The 26,538-nt window shown below is 40.6% G+C and overlaps 1 protein-coding gene across 1 annotated transcript in view; it reads left to right on the top strand.

The window, feature by feature from the left end:
• The window catches only part of LOC111142733 (zinc finger and SCAN domain containing 30), an 81,503-nt gene that overhangs the window by 15,295 nt on the left and 39,670 nt on the right, over nt 1–26,538 (top strand). Inside the window, exon 4 of the mRNA XM_022496017.1 lies at nt 16,848–17,192. Within this exon, the coding sequence (XP_022351725.1) occupies nt 16,848–17,192 (345 nt within the window). The remainder of the gene's footprint in view (nt 1–16,847; nt 17,193–26,538) is intronic.

The following is a 26,538-nucleotide window of genomic DNA, read 5'->3' as shown; positions in this document are numbered from 1 at the left end:
CCCTGTGGCTTTTATTTTGTGTCCTATCACTGACTGACCAGAAAGCAGACATAGTTGAGAGAAGACAACAGCAGAGCAAGGAAACGATAACCTGATCTTTCTAGCTGGAAGACTATTAACAGAGGTCTTGGGGAGCCAGAAAATGTTGAGTTTATTGCAAAGAACAGAGAGATGAGGTGTAATCCCTAAAAGTAATGTCTGAACACCTCTGCTCTCCTCTAAAGTGCGCATGCGAGGATGTGACCTTGAATTGCCGAGCACAGGCACTGAGCACTGAGCTCCAGAGTAGACTACTTCCCCAGATCCAGACTGGCCACCAGGTGGCAGGCACAAAGGACTGGAAATGTTTGAAAACTGAACTGACTTTGGAACCACAGCCCACACAGAACTTGTGGCCGGACCCTACCTGGGGCAAGTGCCTACTAAAACAAACAAATCAACTTTCTGCTTAGGATTTAAAATGATATCCAGAATCTGATAACATACTATCAAAACGTGCAGGATACAATGCAAAATTATTAGGCATAGGAAGAACCAGGAATATCTCAATTTACAAGGAAAAAGAAAATCAAATTATGCCACTGCCTAAATGACACACCTTAGAACGGTCAGAAAAAGATGTTAAATTAGGTATTATAACCAAGTCTAAGAAGTAAGGGTGAATGAATGGAAAACGGAAACATCAGGAAAGAAATCAAAGATAAAAGAGAAGACACAAATGGAAATTTTAGAGCTGAAAAATACAACAATCAAAGTAAAATAGTCACTGGACGAGCTCAGTGGAAGAAAGCAAATGACAGATGAAATAGTAACTTATACAGATCAACAAAAATTACCCAATTTAAACAACACTGGGAATAACAGATTGAAAAACAAAATTCTTAATAAACATAGGCACAAAAGTCCTCAAAAAATATTACCAAATTGAATTCAGCAATGTATAAAAAGAACAAACACCTGAACCAAGTGGGGTTTACCCCACGGCTATAAGGTTGCCCCGGTAGCAGTTTCAAAAGGAAAAACCACATGGTCATATAAATTGATGCAGAAAAAAATACTTGGCAAGATTAATCATCCATTTATGTTACAAATAGAGGGAAACTTCTCCAGACTTATAAAGTGCATCTGTTAAAAACCAAGAGTTCACCACATACCAATTAGAAGGGCCAAAATGTGAAACGTTAAGAACACCAAATGCTGGTGAAGATACAGAACAACAGGAACTCATTCATTGCTGGTGGGAATGCAAAATGGCATGGACACTTTGGGAGACCTTTTGGCAGTTTCTTACAAAACCAAGCATACTCTCAGCTTATGATTCGGCAATCACGCTCCTTCATATTTACCCAAAGGAGTTGAAAGTGTACAATCACACAAAAACTTGTACACAGATGTTTATAGCAGCTTTATTCATAATTGCCAAAACTTGCAAGCAACCGAGATGTCCTTCAGTAGGTGAAAGGATGCATAAACTGTGGTACACACAGACAATGACGTATTATTCAGTCCTAAAGAGAAAGGAGCTATTAAGCCATGAAGAGATACGGGGAAACTGTATGAGCAGGGTACTAAGTGAAAGAAGTCAATCTGTAAATACTTCATACTGTATGATTCCGCTACATAGTGGACTTCCTGGAAACTATGAAGACAGAAAGATAAGTAGTTGCCTGGGGGTGAGGGGGATGAGACAGGCAAAGCACAGAGGTTTTTATAGAGCAGTTAAAGTACTCCGTATGAGGGGCCTGGGTAGCTCAGTGAGTTAAGCATCTGCCTTCTGTTCAGGTCATGATCTTGGGGTTCTGGTACTGAGTCTCACAATCGGCTCTCTGCTCAACAGGGAGTTTGCTTCTCCCTCTCATTCTCCCTCTGTGTTCTTCCTCTCTAAAATAAATAAAATCTTTAAAAAAAAAACCCTCTGATTGATATCATAATAATGGATGTGTTATAACATAATAATGGATATAATAGAATGTATAATATTAAATGTGAACTCTAAGGTAGACCATGGATTTTGGGTGATTATGATGTGTCCATATAGGTTCATCCTTAGTAAAATTATTTACCATTCTGGTAAGTGATACTGATAATGGGGAAGGCTATGTATGTGTGGGGGCTGAAGGCATATGGGAAATCTCACTACCTCCCTCTCAATGTTGTAAACCTAAAATTGCTCTAAAAAAAATAAAGTCTATACAAAACAGGGGCACCTGGGTGGCTCAGGGGTTAAGCCTCTGCCTTCAGCTCAGGTCATGATCTCAGGGTCCTGGGGATTGAGTCCCCCATCAGGCTCTCTGCTCAGTGGGGAGCCTACTTCCCCCTCTCTCTCTGCCTGCCTTTCTGCCCACTTGTGATCTCTCTGTCAAATAAATAAATAAAATCTTTAAAAAACAAAACAAAACAAAAATCCTAGAGTCAATATCATACTCAGTTATGAAAGACTGAATCCCTTCCCCTCAATGACTGGCAACAAAGAAATTATGTCCAGTCTTTCCATTCCTACTCAACATTGTATTAGAAGTCTTAGCCTTCTTGCAATAAAGCAAGAAAAAGTAAAGTAATATAGTTTGGAAATTAAGAAATAAACTTTCCCTGTGCTCACTTTGGCAGCACATATACTAAAATTGGAAAGAAATAAACTTTCCCTTTTTGTAGATAGCATGATTATCCACATAAAAAATTCCACTGGATCTATAAAAAGCCTCTAATAGAGTTGTGATGGTTAATTTGTGTGTCAACTTGACTGGGTTAAGGGATGCACAGATAACTGATAAACCATTATTTCTGGGTATGTCTGTAAAGATATCTCCAGAAGAGATTAGCATTTAAATCAGTAGAGAGAAGAAAAAAGTTTATCCTCACCAATATGAGTGGGTATCACCCAGTCCGTTGAGAGCCTGAACCAAACTAAAAGGCAAAGGGCGGGCAATTTTGCTCTCTTTGCTTTAGTTGAAATATCCTTCTTCCCGTCTCTAGAAGAGCAACCAGACTGAATTATATCATCAGCTTTCCTGGTTCTCCAGTTTGCAGACAGCAGACTATGGGACTTCTCAGCCTCCATAACTGCATGAACCAATTTCCTAAAGAAATCTCTTTTATATATGTTATATATCCTTTGTTTCTATTTCTCTGGAGAACACTGATTAATACAGGAATTTGTCAAGGTTGTAGGATAAAAGTCAATACACAAAAACCAATTGCAGTTGACCCTTCAACAATGTGGCATTATGGACACCAAACCTTCTGCACAGTCAAAAATCCATGTAGAATTTTTGACTTCCCAAAAACTTAACTATTAATAGTCTACATTTGACCAGAAGCATTACCTGTAATATAGTCAATGAACACATATTTTGTATATGTATTCTATACTGTATTATGATAATGTAAGCTAGAGGAAAAAAGGTATTAAAAAATCACAGGGAAGAGAAAATACATTTGCTGTACAGCACTGTATATATATATCCATATAAGCAGATCCACACAGTTCAAACACATGTGTTCAAAGGTAAGCTGTATATTTTAAATATTGGCAATGTACAACTAGATATTTTAATATATCATTTTAAATAGCTCCAAAAACCAGCTACACTCAGGAATAAACTGAACAAAATATGGGCAGGATTTGTACATTGAATTCTACAAAGTGCTAATGAATAAAATCAAAGAAAATCAAGCATTGGAAATATAGTCAATACTATCATAATAACTTTGTATGACACCAGATGGTAACTACACTTATCAAAGTGAGCTTTTCATAATTTATGTAATTGTTGAATCACAATGTTATACACCTGAAACGGATATAATATTGTATGTCAACCATACTTCAATTAAAATAGAATTTTTAAATTTTTTTATTATTTATTTATTTATTTGACAGCGAGAGACACAGTGAGAGAGGAAACACAAGCAGGGGGAGTGGGAGACAGAGAAGCAGGCTTCCCACTGAGCAGGAAGCCTGATGTGGGGCTCAATCCTAGGATGCTGGGATCATGATCTGAGCTGAAGGTAAACGCCTAATGACTGAGCCACCCAGGTGCCCCTAAAAATAAAAATTTTTTAAATTTTAAAAATCAAAGATCAAAATGAATGGCAAGATACAGTGTATTTATTAATGGATTGATGGACTCGATATAATTAACATGCCAATTGTCCTTAAATTGATCAATAGATTTAATGCAATTCTGATAGAAATTCTAGTACAATATTTTTGTAGATATAGGCAACTAATTGGAAGAGTTGCATGGAGCACTAAATGAATTAAATATTTGAAATAATTTTGAAAAAGTAAAACAAAGTTGGATGATTCACACTACCAGATTTTTAACTGTTATAAAGCTATAGTAATCAAGAGTATGGTATTATCAAAGAGACACATAGATCAGAATAATAGGCTAGAGAGTATGGAAACAGACCCACAGAAATATGGTTAGTTGATTTTTCATAAAGATGAGAAGACAGGGTGCCTGGGTGGCTCAGTCAGTTAAGCATCTGCCCTTGACTCAGGTCATGATCCTGGAGTCACAGGACTGAGTCCTGGGATGGAGCCCTGCATCGAGCATACTGCTCAGTGGGAAGTCTGCTTCTCCCTCTGCCTCTGCTCTTGCTCTATCTCTTTCTCATTTACTCTCTCTCTCAAATAAATAAATAAAATCTTTTAAAAAATGATGAAAAGGTAATTTAATGGAAACAAAAGAAAATTCTTATCAAACAGAACTGGACATCTGTATGCAAACCTTCCCCCTCACACAGATCCTCAACTTATAATTCACACGTTTTACTAAAGTTAATGCAAAATAAATCATATTAATATTAAATATAAAAATATAAAAATTTTAGAAGAAAAGATGAGGGAATCTTCATGTCCTGGTGTTATGTATTCTCAGCTATGACACCAAAAGCACTGCTTCTAAAATTAAAAAGTGGATGAATTGGAGTTCATCCAAATTGAACATTTTTCTCTGTGAAACACACATTAGGAATAAAATTCAAGCTACAGACTGGGAGAAGTAATTGCAAATGACAACATAAGAGACTTGTATCTAGAATATGCATAGTACTTAAAAAATTCAGCAGCAAAAAATACATTTTTTTTGAATGAGGTGACATGGGGGGGTGGAGGTACTTGAACAGACAATTCACAGAAGAGTATTTATGGATGGCATATAAGCAAATGAGAAGTTGCTCAACATTATTAATCTTTAGGGAGATGCAAATGAAAACCATGATGAGATATGGCCATACACATATTAGAATGGCTAAACAACAACAACAAAAGATAACAGCAAGTGTTGGTGATTGTAGAGCATCTGGAACACTCATACGTTGCTGATGGTAATGTAAAATGGGACAGCCATTCTGGAAAACACTTTGGCAGTTTCCTATAAAAGCAAGCATATAGCGTATAGTGTGTGTGTGTCTCACTGTGTGTGTGTGTGAAAGAGAAAGGAAGAGACATAGACTCTCCTTTCACTGTGGACTTCATTACAATGCTTAAACATAGCTATCAACATATTTCCAGTTGCACATTTTTTTAAAAGATTTTTATCTATTTATTTGACAGATCACAAGTAGGCAGAGAGGCAGGCAGAGAGAGAGAGGAGGAAGCAGGCTCCCCACTGAGCAGAGAGCCTGATGCGGGGCTCAATCCCAGGACCCTGGGATCATGACCTGAGCCGAAGGCAGAGGCTTTTAACCCACTGAGCCACCCAGGTGGCCCTCCAGTTGCACATTTTACATATTGTTCACCAACATTATTCTCTAGGCAGATTTTCTAGAGAAGGGGAAAAAGCCATATATAAAAAATACATTATACATATTATAGATATAATTTCTTATATATGTAATTTTTAATGCTAACTTTCCAAATTCATATTTTATGTGCCATATTATTGATTCTGGCTCAATGTTTCAATTTATTTAAACTAAAATAAAAAATCATATGTATCAGTGAGCTCCCACTGCTATAACAAAATACCATAGACTGGGTGGCTTACATAACAGGAATTTATTTCGGTTGGGGAGTCCAAGATCAAGAGTCCAGCCGATTTGGTTCTCTGGCGAGAGCTCTCTTCCCAGTCTGCAGATGACCACCTTCTCACTGTGTCCTTATGTGGTGAAGAGAGAGAGGAAGCAAAGCTCTCTCCATCTCTTCTTATAAGTGCACTAGTCCCCACCTTCATAACCTCATATAAACCTAATTACTTCCCAAAGGGTCTATCTTCAAATACCTACACATTGGGAGTTAGGGTTTCAACATGTCAATTTGGGGGGTGGGCACATTCAGCCCATAATACTATATTCAGCAATACATTCAGCAGTATAATACTATACTCAGTATACCCTCTTCCAGATATTTACTCTAGAGAGATCAAAACTTATGTTCACCCAAGGCCTGTCCATGAGTATTTACAGTAGTTCTATTCATAATTGCCCAAATCCAGAAACAACCCAAAAGTCCTTCAATGGTTGAATGGATAAACAAACTATGAGAGATGCAGTAAAATACTACTCAACAATAAAATGAAATGAACTGGGGTGCCTGGGTGGCTCAGTGGGTTAAAGCCTCTGCCTTCAGTTCAGGTCATGATCCCAAGGGTCCTGGGATCGAGCCCCAAGTTGGGCTCTCTGCTCAGCAGGGAGCCTGCTTCCCCCCGCCACCTGTCTCTCGGCCTACTTGTGATCTCTGTCTGTCAAGTAAATAAATAAAATCTTTTAAAAAAATAAATAAAATGGGCGCCTGGGTGGCTCAGTGGGTTAAGTCGCTGCCTTCGGCTCAGGTCATGATCTCAGGGTCCTGGGATCGAGTCCTGCATCGGGCTCTCTGCTCAGCGGGGAGCCTGCTTCCCTTCCTCTCTCTCTGCCTGCCTCTCTGCCTACTTGTGATCTCTGTCTGTCAAATAAATAAAATAAATAAATAAATAAATAAATAAAATGACCTATGGAGACATGCAATAACATGGATGAGTCTCAAAGGCATTATGCTGAATGAAAGATATGTACAAGCTTACATACTTTATCATTCCATTTATATAATACTCTGGAAAAGCCAAAATTATTTTTTAAATTCTTTATTTTTTAAGATTTTGTTTATTTATTTGATGGAGATCACAAGTAGGCAGAGAGGCAGACAGAGAGAGAGGGGGAAGCAGTCTCCCTGCTGAGCAGACAGCCTGATGCGGGGCTTGATCCCAGGACCCTGGGATCATGACCCAAGCCGAAGGCAGATGCTTTAACCCGCTGAGCCGCCCATGCATCCTGCCAAAACTATTTTGATGGGTAATAAATTAGTTGTTGCTATGGGTTAGGGATGCAGAGAAGTTGTGAGTACACCCTGAGGAAGTTTTATGGAATGATGGAACTATTCTGCATGATTTTGGTGGTAGTTTCACAAATCATGTATTAAAATTCATAAAGCTATATGCCAAAAACAAGTGCCAATTTTACTGTATATTGTTTTAAAAGAAGTAGAACTCCATGAAATAAACAAATAATTGAGTAAATAAAGCCCAAAAAAGTTGATTCTTCAAAAAAAAATAGTAAAATTGGGCGCCTGGGAGGCTCAGTGGGTTAGAGCCTCTGCCTTTGGCTCAGGTCATGGTCCTAGGGTTCTGGAATGGAGCCCCAAGTTGGGCTCTCTGCTCAGCAGGGATCCTGCTTCCTCCTCTCTGCCTGCTTCTCTGCCTACTTGTGATCTCTGTCTGTCAAATAAATAAAATCTTAAAAAAAAATAGTGAAATTGATGAATTAGTAGCAAACTGGCAAAAAAAAGCAAACCAAAAACTACCGATTTTAAGAATGAAAGGGGGGGGGGCGCCTGGGTGGCTCAGTGGGTTAAGCTGCTGCCTTCGGCTCGGGTAGTGATCTCAGAGTTCTGGGATCGAGCCCCGCATCGGGCTCTCTGCTTGGCAGGGAGCCTGCTTCCTCCTCTCTCTGCCTGCCTCTCTGCCTGCTTGTGATCTCTCTCTGTCAAATAAATAAATAAAATCTTAAAAAAAAAAAAGAATGAAAGAGGGGACATCACTACTGATACAATAGACATTAAAAGGATATTAAGGAACTAGTATGAACAACTTTATGCCAATAAATTTGACAACTTACATGAAATAGAGAAATTTCTTGAGGGACACAAACTACTTCCTCTTACATCTCATTGACCAGAACTGAATCACATGCCCATTCCTAGCTGCCAGAGAGGCAAAGTGAGTATATTATGGCAAAGAGAAACAGAATGGTCATGGAGGGCTTAGTTCAGTCACAGCTTACTCTCTACGGCTGGGCACAGTGTTGCCCACCCCCTCCCCCACATAAAAAAAATCAGGACTATATTAGAAGTAATGGGGAGTACTTTTTTTTAAGGACTGATTTATTTATTTGAGAGAAAATGATGAACATGCACACCTGCAAGCAGGGGGAGGCGTAGAGGGGGAGGGAGACAAGCAGACTTCCTGCTGAGCCGGCAGCCAGAGAAGGGCTCCATCCCAGGACCTGAGATCATGACCTGAGCTGAAATCAAGGGTTGACGCTTAGCTGACTGAGCCACCCAGGCGCCCGGAGAGTGTTTTATGTAGGGAGTTAATGCCTACCACATTTAGCTACTTGCAATCAAGACTCCTGGTACAGTGCACTTATTGGCTAAAACGGAATATTTAACCAATGTACTTTAAATACCCAGAGGGAAATACTTCTCAACTGGGCGGAAGGACTGAGACCTTCAAAGTAATTGTTGTAGAAAAGCCTAGAAAAGATTGTGATTATTCTTGAATGAAATCTGGTTAAGATTTCACAGGTCTGAGGGCTGTGCTTTCCTTCCACTGTGAAATTTTTTTCTACTTTGCTTCCTCTATCTTTGGGTGCCTCTCTTCCCCTTCAGCACACTCCCTCATGTAGGTGTCCCTCCCCTGAGTGTATTGTGTTCTTCTTTTACTGGAGCACTTCTCTACTGCCTTATAAATACTTGGGTCTTTTTGTTCATCTCCTAAACAAGACAGTAATATTAAAAGAAGGAATCATGACTTCACTGTAGTCACGTCTAGGTCTCTGGAATCCGGGTAGTATTTACCTGGGTTTTGTTTTTTACCATTAGTTAATGAGTGAGATGCTTTCAAAGCAAGGTTGAAAGATTTAGCTGGTAAAGAAACAATGAAGCTTTTTAAAATTGAGACAGATCAGTACTTACGTAGACCGTGAAGCCAAGAATTGCCAAAAGGTGCCAGTTCCCCATGAAGGATCGTCTCACATCAAAAGGATAACACCAAAACAGAAGGAGTCAGATGACTTCAGCTTGAGATGTGGAATGCTTTGTCGCTAAGGGGCTAATGCCACGCTGTATCTGAGCCTTTTAATAGTCAGCAGCTGTAGGCCAGGCAGGTGAGGCCGACACCCCCATCACAAACCAGCAAGCAATGAAGAACTGTCTCAGGACAGCGTCCTTGGAAGACAGGGTTGTAAGCGGCAAACGGCCTTATTGCAGCTCCTCGGAAGCCTCTCATGCTCTCATCTTCTGGGAGGATCATAAGGTTGTTCTGCCAAGACTCAAATCAGCTGCAGTTCAAGCCTCACCTACATGACCTATGTAGGTATGTGCAGCTGGTGTGGAGCTATTCCTTACTCAGGTTGCTCAGAGGAACATGGTGCTATATCTTGACTGTATCTTTAAGATGGCAACAGGGGCTACCATTCAAGAAAGAGCCCACATAATGGGGCTCAGAAGGATGGTGTTTCAAAGTAGGTGTTGTGGGTCCCTGCCCTCAAAAGAATAAATTAAAGAAGGAAACCTCATTATGGTTTCCATTTATTCTCTCAGAATTAGGAATAACAAAATGAATCCCAGGCAAAGAGATTTATAACGTTTTGCAACACTTTCAATGACCCCAAGTATTTCTGTTTGGCACTGTTTATCTTCTTTCTTTTCTAACTTTAATTAGATGTAAAAACTCTTAAAGCAAAACGAAATAAAACAAAAATGCCTCGAGCTAGCCTTTAGGGTCACTAAAGAGTGAAAAGCTGGGAAGAGCAGCCAAGCAGTTTGGCGGCAGTAGCCAAGTAGGAGAGTGAAGTGGCAAGATTTTGTAGCCTCCTAAATGAGGAAATAGAGAAGAGGCACCAGTTAGCAGGAGTTCTGGGGAGACAAAGTTCCTGTCAGGTAGTAAATTAGTGCTATACCATCAGCAGCTTGCTTACTATCTCTCATTCATGAATCCTGCAGAGGCTGAGGGCACTTTATGAAGCCCTGAATGAAGCAGAAAGCTGAAGCCTGACGATCCTGAAATGTTTCTGGAAGGCTGGAACTGCACTTCTAACAGAGACCTTAAACAACAGGGCTCTTTTGTGCGATTCCTGATGCCTGACATGTGACCTAGCAAAAGGGGCAGTGTGGCAAGCCGCAATTCATTTATTTAACAAATATTTATTGAGTTCTCTATGTACCAGGCAGTTAGCATCCTAGAACTAGGTGGGGATACTGTGGTGTACAAAACAAACAAGGTCCTTGACCTTACGGGACTTCCATACAAAAAAAAAGAGGAAACAAAGTAAAGAATGGGGAAATGAATAAATGAAATCACTCTACTCTGGTAGGAAGGGTGGGGAGACTTCCAGTGAGGCTAAGAATCCAGGGTCCCAACGAGCCTAAGAGCTGAAGTCAGAGTCGGGAGGCAGGGAACAGACCACAGGGGCCCTTGCAGGCCAGTGTAAGGAGTTTTTATATCACACTGAAGGCAGTAGGGATCCTTTGAAGGCCTTTAAATAGGGGAATGAAGTGGGCTGGCTTACTTTTCAAATGAAAACGTCAGCAGCTGTTTTGTGGTATAAAATGTCAAGTCTGAAGTCAGAAGATGACCATGCACTCTGCGAATTCACTGAGATCACTGCCAAAGCTCTTAAGAGTCTCATCTTGCTTGCCTGACAGATAATTTGGTCAAAATAAAGCTGCGTAACAGGTGTGGGAGCCAAAGGTTGGAGTCATGCTCCATTTCAAATTTTGTCCCCTCCTTTCTAGTTATGAGCTCTAGGCAAGTTATTTACTTGTGTCTCAGTTATCTATCTCGGCTGTGAAATGGGGACAATAAAAGTTCTTGCCATCACAGACCTGCTGTGAAAACGACAATATAGGTAGCTGGTACAATGTAGTAAGCACTCATAAATACTCGCTTTTATTACTTCTTTCAGAGGGTTACTGTGAGCTTCGTATGAGATAATACCGCCTGTGAGACGGCTTATGAAACCGTAAAGACGATCTTAATGGCAGAATTCTCTTTCTTTTCTCTTTCTCTTAAGCGGAACACAGAACTCCTGGCTATCCGAGGAGAGAGGCGCGACGCCAAGCGCAGCCTCAAAGCGGTCATTGTCGTCGTGCCGCCCCTCCCCCGCCCGGAGCGCATCTCCATGGCAACGCGGGGCTTCGCCTCTCCCCGCCTCCTGGGACCCGCAGACCGGAAGCAGTCCGCGCCAGGGGCTTCTGGGAAACGGCTTGTGAGCGGCGTTTCTGCGTCTGCTTTGGACAGCGAAGCTGCTGCGGATCCTGAGTTGGAGGTTTGCGCGAGAATGGGGGAAAGGGGGTGAGGGGGATGCTGGGCTAAGAGGCTGCGGACCTCTTGGCAGGAGTCCGCGAAGAAACTTGGCGGGGACCTTTCTCGGCTTCCCTGGAAGCGCGGAGGACAGACCGCGGTCGCCGGGTCCAGTAGTTGGGGAGCGGATAGGTGTAGAAGGAAAGCCAGATTGGACTTTCAGCACCATCGGAGAATCCCCCATCTCCTGTGCCCTCCGCGACCCTCGGTTCTCCCCCTCCCCCATCGGCCGGTTTTGTTCTATTTCGAGGCCTGGCGTCTCGCGGAGGGTTCTGGGACTCGTTTTGGGCGGAGGTGGGAGAGGGCGGGCCTTGCGCGGGGACTGCCGGGGCTTGTAGTTCCGCCGGACGCGGACGGAAGTGCCGTCGCCCCGATGCTGTTGGGGCAATGTGGCCTTTGGTCATCTGAAATCCGCTGGCGGGAATAAGGGGAAGAAGGGCTGGTGGACGCCGGGGCGGGGGCGGGATTTGCAGTGGAACTCCGCGGAAGTGAGGCGAGATCACCTGGGACGCGGCTCCCTTCCCAAACACTGTAGCGACCGCGGGCCTTCCCTCCTTGTGCCTCCTTGACGGGCCAGGAGCAGGCTGCCGTAAGAGAACTTAAAAGGGAGATTTCTTTCCTGTAGAATGATTGAGTCTTTGATAAGGTAGGGTCCTGGAATAGGAACCAACGAATCTGTTGGCTAAACCCTATTTAAAAGGCCGCCACACTCCAGAGTAATTAAACCTGTCTGCATTACTTCTCTGATAAGGTTTATTCTGATAACTAACCTTGTTAGAGTTACAGGAGGTTTTGTGAAATCTTTGGTTTTCAGATTCTGGGCCCTAAATAGATACACGGAGTAGCTGCATGGCTCATTCCTAGTATGATGGCATGGGCATGACTGTGCAAATACAAGGAAAGGATCAGAAATCGCAGCACAAGGTTTCCCTGAAGGTAGAAGCTGGGAAAACTGTGAGTCATCCAGTGTGAGATGATGAATCTGGGCCCGCTGATGCAAGAAGTTACGGTGTTACACTAGTCCCTTCTCTTCATTGACTTTGCGGTGATGGGTCTGGGTCATTATGGATTTAAATGTAGTAACGGTGTCGTGGGTGACTGAATAGTATTTGCATTTCATGGCACCTAGTGGTTAGATTTCTTTTCAGTATTAATCTGTTACTGAGCAAGTGGATATTTTTTCACACATATTTTAAGCCCAGGGAGTTCTTGAACATTTAAAAGATCTTTCTTAACTCCTTAAAAAACATAACTCCTAAAAGTATTTTGTTAAATAATTTTTAAACAGTAACAGAAAAGCAGTCCCTGCTTTGAACTGACCTGCATGGGTCAGGGACCACAAGTCTTGAGTTGCAAGTAATGTGTTCCAGGGTCAAACGCATTTAAAAAACACTGAGTTGGACAGGTTCCTACTTGGACTCTTTTGATTATTGAAATAAGGTTTGTTGACTTAGCAGGTCACATATTGGCCATTTTTTTTCTAAAGGGCCGGATGGTAAATACTAGGTTTTTAAGACTATTGTGTCTGTTGAAACTACTCAACTCTGCCATTGTAGCATGAACCGTGGACAAATAAAATTATTTATGGACTCAGACATTTTAATTTCTTATCACTTTCACATGTCATGAAGTATTCTTAGGGTTTTTTGCAACCATGTAATAATGAAAACTCTTAATACACATTGTACAAAAAATCGGTAGCAAGTCAGATTTGGCTGTGAGCTGTAGTTTGCCAGCTTCTGTAGGTTATTGATTGGAATTTTTAATCTGGTAAAAAAAAAAAAGTATCTTTTACTTCCTTGTCCGTATATGTTCAGATTCTTCAGATATTTAGTTATTTATGTTTGTTTGTTTTAATTTCTTGTCCCTCAGGAGTGCCTGTGAAGAAAACAGGGTATTTCCCTGAGGCCTGTGTCCTGCCTTGATTGACTTTTCTTTAAGTATTATAAATCAGGATGTCTGCACAGTCCGTGGAAGAAGATTCAATACTAATAATCCCAACTCCAGATGAAGAGGAAAAAATTCTGAGAGTGAAGTTGGAGGAGGATCCTGATGGTGAAGAGGGATCAAGCATCCCCTGGAACCATCTTCCTGATCCAGAGGTTTTCCGACAGCGATTCAGGCAGTTTGGATACCAGGATTCCCCTGGGCCCCGTGAAGCTGTGAGCCAGCTTCGAGAACTTTGCCGTCTATGGCTCAGGCCAGAGACACACACGAAAGAACAAATTTTGGAGCTGGTAGTGCTGGAGCAGTTTGTTGCCATCCTACCCAAGGAACTGCAGACCTGGGTTCGAGAGCATCATCCAGAGAATGGAGAGGAGGCTGTGACAGTGCTGGAGGATTTAGAGAGTGAGCTCGATGACCCAGGACAGCCGGTGAGTCTGCTCATGTCACTCTCGTGGGTCAGAAGCACTGGCATAGCAGTAGGCAAAGCTCCTTAGTTAATTCTGCTCAAATTAAAAATAATGTTTATCCCCCCCCCGCCCCCCCCCCCCCCCTGTTCCCCTCTAACCGTGCTTTGTCATACAGGCCCCTGCAGTATGTGTGTCGTTATGGTTTCTCTTGCATTTTTTTAGTTCTGAATCTTGTAAGATTTCTTCTCACCTGAGCCAAACTTCATTTTTTCCAGGTTTCTCTCCGTCGACGAAAACGGGAGGTTCTGGTAGAGGAAATAGTTTCTCAAGAAGAAGCTCAGGGATTACCAAATTCTGAGCTTGACGCTGTGGAGAACCAGCTCAAGTGGGCATCCTGGGAGCTCCATTCCCTAAGGCACTGTGGTGAGGACCAAAACTCCAAGTGGGCTAGAGGGATAAGGGGAGTGTGGGCTTTTTGTCCAGAAATCCTTGCTTGTTCCCACTAGGGGATAGGGAATAATCACCTTAACCTGGTTTTGTAGACGTAGACATACTATAGGATCTTGATTCTTAACAATGGTTTGCAGACCGCAGTTTTTTTATTCTTAGGCATTAACATCATCAGCCTTTTCTTTACCTCTTGAAGATCTGCCCATTTCAGGCTGACATTTGCCTTATGTTGAGCCAGCACCCACTTGTAGATTAGGTCCCTTATTTATTTATTTACTTACTTATTAAGATTTTATTTATTTTTTGGAGAGAGAGAGTGTGTGACAGAGATCACGAGCAGAGAGGAGAGGGAGAAGCAGGCTCCCCACTGAGCCGGGAGCCAGATGCAGGGCTTCATCCCAGGACCCTGGGATCACGGTCTCAGCCGAAGGCAGACACTTAACCACTTAACCAACTGAGCCACCCAGGCGCCTCTAAGTCCCTTATTTTGCATGCAATATTCTCTGTCATCTGTTTCATATCCTTTCAGTCTCCTGCCTAATCCTCTTGGCATAATAGGCTTACCTGAAGCCTCTTCAAATCCATTCTTTTTGTTGCTGACCACTGAAGTCTTTCTAAATTTTTGATTATTTTTGTTTTTTCTTTAACATCCTACTTAGAGCCTTTTTTTTCCTAAGAAGCATCTTTTGTAGAAATGATCCTTGGATAAAACTCTTAACATTTTCCAGGTATTTATGCAAAAATAGGCTCTGTAGCTAAAATATGCTTTAAGTACAGAAAAATAAAAAACTCATGATTATAATAAGTCATTTAAACTAGTCTTTCCCAGTATATTGGCAATCGACACCATAGACTTAGTGTACTTTGATACAACCCAGTATACTCCTAAGCCTGCTGGGTTTGTGTTCATATTTATTTGAGACTGCTTTGGGAATCTTTCAATGAGGTAGTTGTAAATAATGCTGGTATGTGCCACAGATGGGGTCTCATCACGTTTTCTTTCCATCTGAGAGGACAGTGCTAGGGAACCAGAGCTGACGGGGTGAGGCTGACGTCTGCTGAGAGCCCGTAGTTTTACATGTTTCGTGAAACAGTCTTCTCTGGAATGAAGTTGGAGAACCACTATCCTTGGTCATTGAAGGTGATATTTTCTTGGGTAGAAAATTTCTCCCCTGCCTGAATTTTAGGATAGTTTTCCCGTATTTGTAAATGGCCTCATTTCAGGGGTCTGGTCTCTGCCACACTGGGGAACTTCTTTCTTTCTGTGCCATTTGTCCCCACATAACTTTAACACTTGTTTATCTGTTGTTCATGTCTCCACGCCTCCCTGATCCACTGCACCCTTCAGTCTCTTGTTGTTAGTCTTCTCTCTTGACTTTATCCCTTTCGTAATCATTATAGACTTGCTCACTGTTCACCGCTTTTCTGATTGCTGCTGCTCACGCTCTAACTGCACTCTTCAAGGCTTGAAGTTTCAGGAAAGTCTGAAATGAGACTTGCTCATACTGCTTCTTGTAGGAGTTTAAGGGTACCATGTTGGTAGTTAATTCAGTTTTTTGTTTCACTGGACTCCTTTAACTGAGGCTTAGAAATAATAACTTGTCTAAGTACCATGGCAGACACCAAGCAGGGCAGCCTTCATTTACAGGAAAACCGTCACTTTGCAAGAACCTGTTGAATATATGTGTTATGTCCTGAGTTAACAGAGAATACCCTCAGTTTATCTTCAGTTTCTTACTAGGACATCTTCTGGGTTCTGCTTTTAGTGTAGTGTTGGCTGTAATCTGCCTGGTCTTGTTCATTTCAGAAACAGTCATTGCTTGTTATTTACACCATAATAATCTGATGTAATTTCTCCCTTCCTCAGAACAAAAGAATATTGTAATGACTTCCTGATGGCCAATTTTATATTTCTTATGACATTTCAACCAGACCTAGCTTGCATCACTTTGTCTGACAGTCTTAGAATTTGCCATCATTCTGCCCATTATTTTCTGACTAGTATTGTATAGCGCACGTGCTTATGTTACCACTTTTATTCAGGGAATAACCTTTCAATTCCTCATTATGTTAGCATGCCATTACCTCCCTTAGCCTCTTAATCGGTCGTTTCCCTTTTTTTTTTTTTTTTTTTTTTTTTTTGGAGTAGGCCACTCTACCACCAGTTTTCAGAGTGCTCTTTGTAGATCTATGCAGGCTCTTTACTTTTAGTTCAGTTTTACTAAATTTTTCTTTAGGTCTCTCTCCTTCCAGAATAGAAAACGAGTGATAATAACATTTTTTCTTTATTTCAGACGATGATGGTAGGACTGAAAATGGAGCACTAGCTCCAAAGCAGGAGATTCCTTCAGCAGCAGAATCTCATGAAGTTCCTGGCACTCTCAATATAGGTGTTCCTCAAATTTTTAAGTACGGAGAAGCCTGTTTCCCCAAGGGCAGATTTGAAAGAAAGAGAAATCCCTCTCGAAAGAAACAGCATATATGTGATGAATGTGGAAAACACTTCAGTCAGGGTTCAGCCCTCATTCTTCATCAAAGAATCCACAGTGGGGAGAAACCCTATGGATGTGTTGAATGCGGGAAAGCATTCAGCAGAAGTTCTATCCTTGTGCAGCATCAGAGAGTCCATACTGGAGAAAAACCTTACAAATGTCTTGAATGTGGAAAAGCCTTTAGCCAGAATTCTGGGCTCATTAATCATCAGAGAATCCATACTGGGGAGAAACCTTATGAATGTGTTCAGTGTGGGAAATCTTATAGTCAAAGCTCAAATCTTTTTAGACATCAGCGAAGACACAATGCAGAAAAACTTCTGAATGTTGTGAAAGTATAAGAAATTACAAAAAAAAATCAGCACTCAGGTCTTTTTCTTCAGAAATGAAGACAAAATTAAAAACATGAAATGATAAATAATAGTTTTATTTCCCTATATAGACTGTTAGAAAATCCACTGGGAAATGTAGAAAATCTTCACCCACCATTATTTTATCTTGAAAGAAACGATGTCATACCTGCCTAGAAACTGAAATTTTCAACTTAATTCAGGTGTTAATGCCTAAATCTTCCATGTGATATTTATATTATTACTTTTCCAAATAATGAACTACCTGATTCTTTGTCCCTTTAAAGTTTCCTTTTTAGACAGACATTATTTCTTTATTGATCATTAAAATGTTCTTTGCAAGGATACATTCCCTTCTACATTAAAAGGCAACATAGGAATTACAAAATCTGAAAACCGAAACCATTTTTAAAAGATTTATCCTTCTGCTTCCTTTTACCTAATTTGAATATGCATTTCAGAAAATAGAAGATAAAGGATGACCAAAAGCCTCAAAGTAAAATGAGCCTTAAAACTCAGATAAGAAGTGATGGTGATAAAACATCAAAAAGTGAATGGGACACCTAGATTGGGCAAGACAAATACTTTGATCCAAGAATTGAAGTATATCGAGAATTTATCTCAATGTAGTTATCTGCCTGCAGGGAAACTCAAACACCACTTATCCTGTCTAATTTGATGGCATCCCACTAATGAGAATAATGGTCTCCTGTATTACCAGTAGAAAGTGGACAGTGAACAGTAAACACTTGTAAAACTATGAGAGTAGACATTCTAACACTAGGGAAGAATTTGTAAATGGAACTGTTGAAGGGCAAATGTAAACAGGAGGGTAATGGTCTGTCTTGGCTTTTAGAAAACAAAAGAGACTTGAAGATCTAATTTATTATTTTGCCTTTTTTTGGTTAAAGACATAAAAATCCATGACAGGTGGGCAACAAGTATCAGGTTTGCTGTTTTATTCTTTTGGTACAAAAGGGTTGCACACCAGGCTAACAAAACAGCCATGCATTTATTATTAAACGTTTTCTACCGATAAGGCACTGTGCTAGGTACTGTAACCCTACCATAGGTAGGTAGATATTTCTTCCACTGTAAATCATTGGGGATTTGGTCTAAAGCTGTTTCATGTGGGTTAGCTGCTTCCCTCTGTCTGAGCGGTCCTGGGGGAGGTCATCTCTGAGATTCACAGAGCCATAGTTCTCTTACCAGGGTTTGTATTTGGGGGAAAAGAAGACTCCGCTCATAGAGCTAGCCAGCTCTCCAGCAATCTTCAGAGGTGAGTCCAAGATACTTTTAACACAGTTTGGAGGTTTGTGGGTCTTTTAAAAAAACTAATCAATCTCTAATAGCATTGAGGTTGTACTTACATGTTAAGTTGAATGGATTGTTCTATTTAAAAATAATAGGTTATTAACAACTAGTTTATTAACTATCAGAATTGATTGAACTATTTTTTTTTTAAATTTTAAGTCTTAACACATTTTAAAAAATGTATAAAAAGTAATACATTGTAGTAGTAGGATTATATACTCCTTGGCTGAGAATCCCAAGTACTGTGGTTTTACTGTTTAGTGGAAAACTCTGGAAGTTAAAATAGAGAATATGAGGAAAGACTTCTTTATAGTGGGCATTAAGTTTGTGGAAAATGACCCATGTGAATAAAAAGATTTCATAGTTCCAGAGATTTTGGTTACATCTGGTGCTTGGATCAAATTTGAAAATGGAAGGTGAGATTTGCATGAGCCTGTTAAAAAGCATAGTAATAAATGCAAGGCCAGCTGGTGGAAAAGTGAGGCAGAATGGAGCTTGTTTATAGATTTCCTGATAACAATTAATTATAAGAAATGTGCTTTATAGATTAAGATTTATTGAAGTATAAATATGTAGTAATGATATAATGTATTTTAAGTTATACAAGAAAATGTAGGGACTTTTGTTTGGGTCTTTTTCTCTTTGTGGCTGAGAGGAAACAAGTCAGTGTCCAATAAAACTATAAACTCCTCCGCTCTAAGATAAAACGATCTTGAGTTGATTTATTTATTTATAACTGGCTTCTTTCCAAGTAGGTTTTGAGGTGGCATATTTTTACTACTTCTGCTGAAATGACAGAGTTCTTGTATCAGAGTAGGTAAGAAGGGAGCAACCTCTCAATAGCTAGAATTTCACCCTTTTTTTAGATCTTACATCTTTCCTGTATACAAAGAAGCTTCCCTGTGGTACATTTGTCACAAATGCCAAAGATGTTTGGTATAATGTCAGAGCTTAGAAAAAGTGGTGTTAGACTTGGCAAATACGAGTTTATCTTGTCAGCTCTGATACCTGTGCGTTGTTTAGAAGGGATTCTGAAGCTAAGGCAAGGCTCTGTGGGGAAACTGGGCTGGACCCAAAAAGACTGGATTGGGGTATATGGGAAAAGAAATGGTAGTCTGTGTAATCACCATCTTCCGTTAGGCTAAGTCCCTAGACCAATTGATTAAAAGTAACTCTTCAGTGATTTATTATTTCATCCAGACATTAATTTATATCCCCACAGATAGTCATAGTTAGCAATTCTGGGGGCTTCCCAGCCTCTGATGAAGTAGTGAGCTGTCCGTTGCCAAGCAGTGCCATCTGTTTGGTTAGTAAAAGAGCAGTCATTGTTAATGGCACGCAGACCGCTGATAACTGCCCAGTAGCTACTGAGCATTTGCTCATTACTGCTAAAGTTTCTTTTGGTTTTCTTGGAGGTTAAAGCCCCAAAATTTGATTTAGCAATGCGCGTATCACATTTAGTAAATTGAAGGAAAGGTTGTATGCATTGAGATAATCTGCACACCAGGCATCAGATCAGTCACTATACCTATCTCACTTAGATTGGTAGGCAAGGAAAGAAAGATTCGGAGATTGTGTGACTTGTTTGTGGCCAATTAGAGCTAAAACTCAAATCTAGTACTGTGAACTTAGCAGGGATATCTGTCTTTTCACAGTGTAGTGAGTGATGGCTGTTCAACCTTGATTGCTAAATGTCAGTACAGAAATGTTAAATGGAAAAAGGACATTCCTCTTCACACTCTTCCTCAGAAGTAATACTTACTTGGTTTGCTATTCTTCCAGACTTAGGAATATACATATTTAAGCAAAATGTGTTAATAGTTGACACTGAGGTTGCTGTGCCTGGGCACTGTTGGAAGCGCTTTACCATGGATTAGCTCTTAGTCCTCACAGCAACCAACCATATGAGGTAGGTACATATCCCCGTTTTCCATGTACTGCACTGAAACTTGCCTCCCCTCCCTCTCACCTCGATGTAGACATTGTTCTTTATGGCTGCACACTGCTCCATTGCATGAATATACTGTAATTTATTTAACCCCTTATTGTTGGAAAAGAAGTTCTTTCCAATTTTTTATTATAAAGGGATAGGTACCATCCTTATCCATCTATTTTGCTGCCTGTGTGGATATTATTTCTGTAGAATAAATAGCAAGAAATAGATTTATCAGGTCAGAGAATGTGCATATTTAACGTGTTGAGAACTAGCACCAAAAAGATGGTACCAATTTGCAGCTCCCATCAGTAGAGTGCCTGTTTGCCCCCACTCCCACCAACCCTGAATCCTGAATATTTTTACCACTCTGGTAGGTGAAATTTGTCTTTTTATTAATAAGGAGGAACATCTTTTTATGTTTATTGGCCATTTCCATTTCCTGTTGAGAGCTGTTTGCCATTTTTCTTATTTTAATTATTAAAGTATAAATGACTACCATCTCATTATACTAAATACACAAGTATAAGAGCAGAGAGGCCCTTTTCTCCAGCACTTCCAGTCACATTCCACTGTCCACAGTTTGACATAAATCCATCTAGCTGCCTTTTCATACATTTCCATATGAATATACATAACAATAAATGCTATTTTTACATAAAATCATAGATATGTATTGTTCACCTTCCTTTTTTTGGTTTTTCCTTTAGTCTCAAAAATCCCGAGGTCTTTAAATTTCTTTAATGATTGATTAGGATGCAATACTATGAAAATCCCATTATTCAACTATTCCCTTACTTTTTCTCTTGCTATTTACACTGCCAAAGGAAACATCTTTTTCATATATTTCTGTGCATATGTGTGAATTTCTTTAGGATGGAGTTGTATGAGGTGGATAGTTGGGTCAAAGGATATGCTTTCTGATAGACCCATCTTAGCCTTCCCAAAGGTCTTTATAACTTTCTATTTTTACCCTATGTATGGAAAGTGCTCATTTCCCCACATAGCCTTACCTATGCTTGGTAATTGTTATCTGATGGGCAAAAAAGAAAAAAATCATCTTGTATTTCCCTGATTAATGGTGAGGTTGAGGTTATTTTCATATGTTTATTGGCCACTTTTATCATGGATTGTTTGTTCATGTCCTTTACCTATAATAGCTTTTCTGTTGGGTTATGTGTGGATCTATGTTGTTGGGTGTTTTGGGGTTTTTGTTGTTGTTCAGCATCTCTTTCCCCATTGTTTAGTAACAGAATCCTTATTTATTGTGGGGAACCCATTCCCTGTGGCTTAGATGAGTAGGTGACCCGGTTTGGCCTTCCTGAGTCCTGCAGCTTCTTAGCCACAGTGATTAAAAGAATGGGCATGTAACTCAAGCCAGGCTAAAGAGAGCTCTCAACAGAACTTCTGCTGGAACTATTGGAAAGAAGGCTCTACAGAGATTCCATGAACTAAGGACTGTGTAAGCCTGAATTTACACCATGTGGAGAGAGTCTGAGGAGAAACTCAGAGGCTAGCAGAAAGAAATGAGAACTCAGTTCTGATGTCATTTTTCTGGAGGCCCTAGATCCAGCTGTGCCTAAAGCCTGCCCTACCTCCGAACTTTAAAGTTTTGTGAGCCAATAAAGTCCCTTTCTTGTTTAAAATAACTGAATTGGGTTTCTGTCCTGATTAATATAGGTTCTTTGTATTTTCTTACTGAATTGTAGAAAAACTTTGTAATTCTAAACTCTAGAATTAACACTTTATGCACTATATAGATTAATAAAATTAGCATGGCCTTCCATGACTTGGCCTCTGTCAGCTTCTGCCATTTGTTACTCCACCCTGTCTGCACCACACATAACCACAACAGTAACAAAGCATTGGCATTGGAACATCTGCGGATGAGAAGATTTTTGCACAACTGTGTCTGACATTTCTCTTCCGTCCTTCATATAGATTCATTAATCTAGGGCTCAGGACTGGGGATTATGCTGCAAAGTCTATGCTGCACCCACCTCCAACCATTGCTCTTTGAATATTCCCCTCAAACATCCCTTTGAAGCCCCTCCCCATGGCCATGATTTTACCCTCCCCTCCCCAAATACGATTCTCTGGGGCCCTAATTTTATCAGACCTGGGGATTTGAAGTTGCTAACATCCAAAACTTACGAGTTCATGTCTATTGCTTCTGTGTGTGGAAACTGCACACAGCAGTAGAAAAAGGAAATGCATATTCATATGTCATGTGAATGAATGATGAGAAAATATTAGGGAAAAAAGGGAAATTTGAGGAAAAATGGGAATAAGTATAAGAAAGCAAGCCATGAGACTGGAAGAAAGACATTCCATACGTGGGAACAGCAAGTGCAAAGAGCTTGATGTGGGAGCAATGCCTGATTTGTTCAGCAAACAGCAAGGAGGCAGAGTCACTGACGAAGAATAAACATGAGGTAAAATAATGGGTTAGCCTGCAAATAAATGAGGGAAAGGGGACCAGATCATGCAAGACCTGGTTAGTCATTGGTAGGGCTATGACTTACTTTGAATGAGATAGGAGACCATTTTTGGGCAAAGAAGTAGCATAACTAGGTGCTAAGAATAGGATAAAGTGTCCAGTTCCATATGTAAATTCTTCTTTGCATATTTTCTTTATGAAGGTAATAATAGAGTTTAGAAGTGAAAATCACTCAAAAAGTGACCCATGAGTCTACAATCTTAGTAACATCCCATTAACATTTTAAGTTTCTCTATACACGTATATAAATGTTCTCTCTATACCTATCCCCATCTGTACCTATTACACTGATATTTACAACGCGGCGGGGGAGAGAAGAGTAAGGTGCCCATATCTTGGTTTGTTAATGCCTTCTTTCCTCTTAACTTTGGATCATCTGCTTCTGCCTGAATCCTCCACTGGCTTTAAGCTGTCCTCTCATACTTACTCAAAGGATGTTTCCAACATTCTCCAACTTGCATTAACAATTTTCCTCTCCCGGATTTTTTATGATGCAAATTTGTTTTTAAATCATGAACACAAAAAATCCATTGGGCCAAGATGAGCAGATCTAACTTTCCTGAACAAATGTAAAATATATACCATAAAGGATCAGAGAGATGGGATCCCTGAGAGATGGGAAACAAGTGAAGCAAACTTGGGTTGTCTCAGTTTACTACCTGGAGAGAGTTTCTAGGCCTCAGCACAGGAAAGGAGAACTCAAGCGGAGCCTGGCACACTCCCTAAGTTGAGAAGATAGAGCAAGGGATCCTGGGAGGCCACAGTGGTGGCTTTTGCCGGGCGATGTACCAGATAGGAAAGAACTAGACAGGGAACACTGGAGAGCTGCAGAGCGCCCCTCCCCCCCAACTCCAGTTGAGTACTGATGAGCGCATTTGTATAGGGAAACTACCTGAGGTGGGGGAAAAAAACATCCATAAGGATGAGAGAGAAAAATCACTGGAGCTCACCAAGGGTACCTGTTAGAAAATCTCATAATTCATAGGACGTCAGAACACTGGTTCTCAAGTGCAGTTTTGCCTGCCACTACCGCCCTCTCTCCCCGACATTTGGCAACATCTGGAGATGTTCTTTGATTGTTACAACCAGACAAGATGAGTTCTACTGGCATCTTGTGGGTAGAGGCCAGAGATGCTGCTAAATATCCTACAATACATAACAAATTATCTAGCCCTAAATATCAATCTTGCTGATGGTGGGAAACTCGATTTGAACAGTAGGAAGGGTCCTGCCTCCTTAGCAGAGAAAAATTGAACCCTAGACTCATAGTCCCTAAAAGATACTTCAGAGTAAGACCTGAGAGGATAAAACTGTAAACAAATAATTTAAATACATCCCAGAACAAAACTCAAGAATATATATATAAAAGGAAAATCCAGCACCTGCTAAGGCACAATGCATAATGTCTGGCATCCAATCAGAAATGAACCAGGAAAACACAACCCATAATAAGAAAAATCACTCAATTGCCCCAGAAATGACAAAGAATTAATAGACAAGCACATTAAGACAATTATAACTACATTCCATATGATCAAGAAGCTAGTGGAAACACTGAACATGTTTGGTAGAGACATGAAAGGTATAAAAAAGCAACCAAACTAAACTTCTAAAGACAACTACAATGTCTGAGATTTTAAAAAAACAAAAAACAAAACCAACAAACAGATGGGATTAATTGTAGCTAAGGCATAATAGAAGAGAGGAAGGAAAAAAATTATATAAGACATACCAATAGAAACTCTCCAAAATGAAAAATAGAGGAAAATATTGAGAAAAAATGCGTAGAGCATCGACTTGCTGTGGTACAATATCAAGTGCCTGATATGTGTAATCATAGTCTGAGTCCTCAAAGGCAAGAGAAGTATAGAGAAATATTTGAAAAAATAATCTATGGATTGCAGTACTTATGGGGAAATTTATAGCAATAAAACAGAAAAAGTTGTGGGGCACCTGGGTGGCTCAGTTGGTTAAGTGCCCGACTCGATTTCAGCTCAGGTCATGATTCAGGGTCCTGAATCCAGTCCTGCGGCAGCCTCTGCGCTTGGTGTGGAGCCTGCTTGGGATTCTCTCTCCCTCTGCCCCCTGCCCCCACTCCTGTGCACTTGCTTGCTCTATTTAAAAAAAGAAAAAGTCTTAATTCAGTTACCTCGCCTTCCATCCTAAGAAACGAAAATAAGAACAAATGAAACCCAAAGTACAGTGAAGAAAGGAAATAGCAAAGATTAGATTGGATGTCAACAAAATAACACAAAAGTCAGAAAAAATTTCTATATTCTTTTTAAACCAAAAGTTAACATAAAAAAGATTAATAAAATTAATAAACTTCTAACCAGATTGTTGGGGAGTGGGAGGGGGGAATGTGGGAAAAGAAAGAGAAAATATATATTATGTCAGGAATGAGAGATGTGACATTACTGTATGTTATACATATTCTTATCCACATAAAGAGTTGTAGTAAAGTTTGCTCACCTCCATATTGCTGATTCCAATACTCATTTACTAGACATCTATTGGTTACACCATCAGCAGTATTTTGCATAACTGACATATTTACATTTGGCTTCGAGAACAACATGTTTGGTTTTTCTCTACCTCATGGGGCATTTCTCCTCAGTCTCAATGCAGCTCTCTCTTCACTCTCTCTGGACTTCTATATGCTGTGGTGCCTGAGGGCTCAGGGTTCAAGTCTCTTTTCTTTTCTATCTATATGCTCTTCCTGGGTGATCTCATCTGGTCTTATCTCCTTAAATTTTACCTATGACTGCAAAGTCTGTATCTCAGCCTAGACCTCTTCTCTGAACCACAGGCTCATATATCCCACCAATAGCCACTCTGATGCCTGCTTTAGTCTGAGTTCCTAAGGAAATAGGGCCTAAGATAAAAACAAAAACAAAAACGACAAAAACAAAACCTATTGCTAAGACTTTTTTGGGGTGATGCAATCCCAGAAAAGGTTGAGGAGGGTAAATGAGAGGTGAAGGAAGGAAGGAGAGCACATAAAAGTGGGTGTTGCTGGGGCGTCTCATAGCTTCCCAACAGCTGTTTGCTTAGTCTCACTGCATGTTCTGAGCACCAGCGCGGTGGGGGAGCTCACCATGGCGGCAGAGGAGGAGGGAGAAGATGTTTCTGCAGACTCTCCTGCCCTCTGGTCTGTTTCTACCACTGAATGAGAATTCCTCCACACTTCCAGGTGGTACCATTCAGCCTCACACAAGAGGAGCCGCAGGCCAGAGGTCAAGTGCAAGTCAGTAGCTCCCTGGACCCGCAGTTCTGTGGCCCGGCAACCACAGGGGTGGATGGTGCAGGCAGTGGTCTTAGAGGGTTATGGGTATCAGAGCAGAACACCCACTCTGCGAATAGGAAGCAGCTTGTAAAGTGTTTGGAACAATGACTAATTAGGCATCTTAAACCTAACATACCCCAACGTCAAACCTTTAATTTCTCCCACACCTGTTCCTCTCACAGTCTTCTTTATCTTAGAGAGTGGCAGTTTTGTCCTTCCAGTTGCTCTGGCCAATAGTCTCCCTGCTTCCCTGTTTGCCCTCCTTCACTCAGTTCACAGCACAGCAGCCAGC

The sequence above is a fragment of the Enhydra lutris genome, unplaced genomic scaffold (assembly GCF_002288905.1).
Source record: "Enhydra lutris kenyoni isolate GAN:26980312 unplaced genomic scaffold, ASM228890v2 scaffoldscaffold8, whole genome shotgun sequence".
Taxonomy (NCBI): Eukaryota; Metazoa; Chordata; class Mammalia; order Carnivora; family Mustelidae; genus Enhydra; species Enhydra lutris.
The sequence above is the reverse complement of the archived record's forward strand: the minus strand, read 5'-3'. Positions and strand labels throughout refer to the sequence as shown.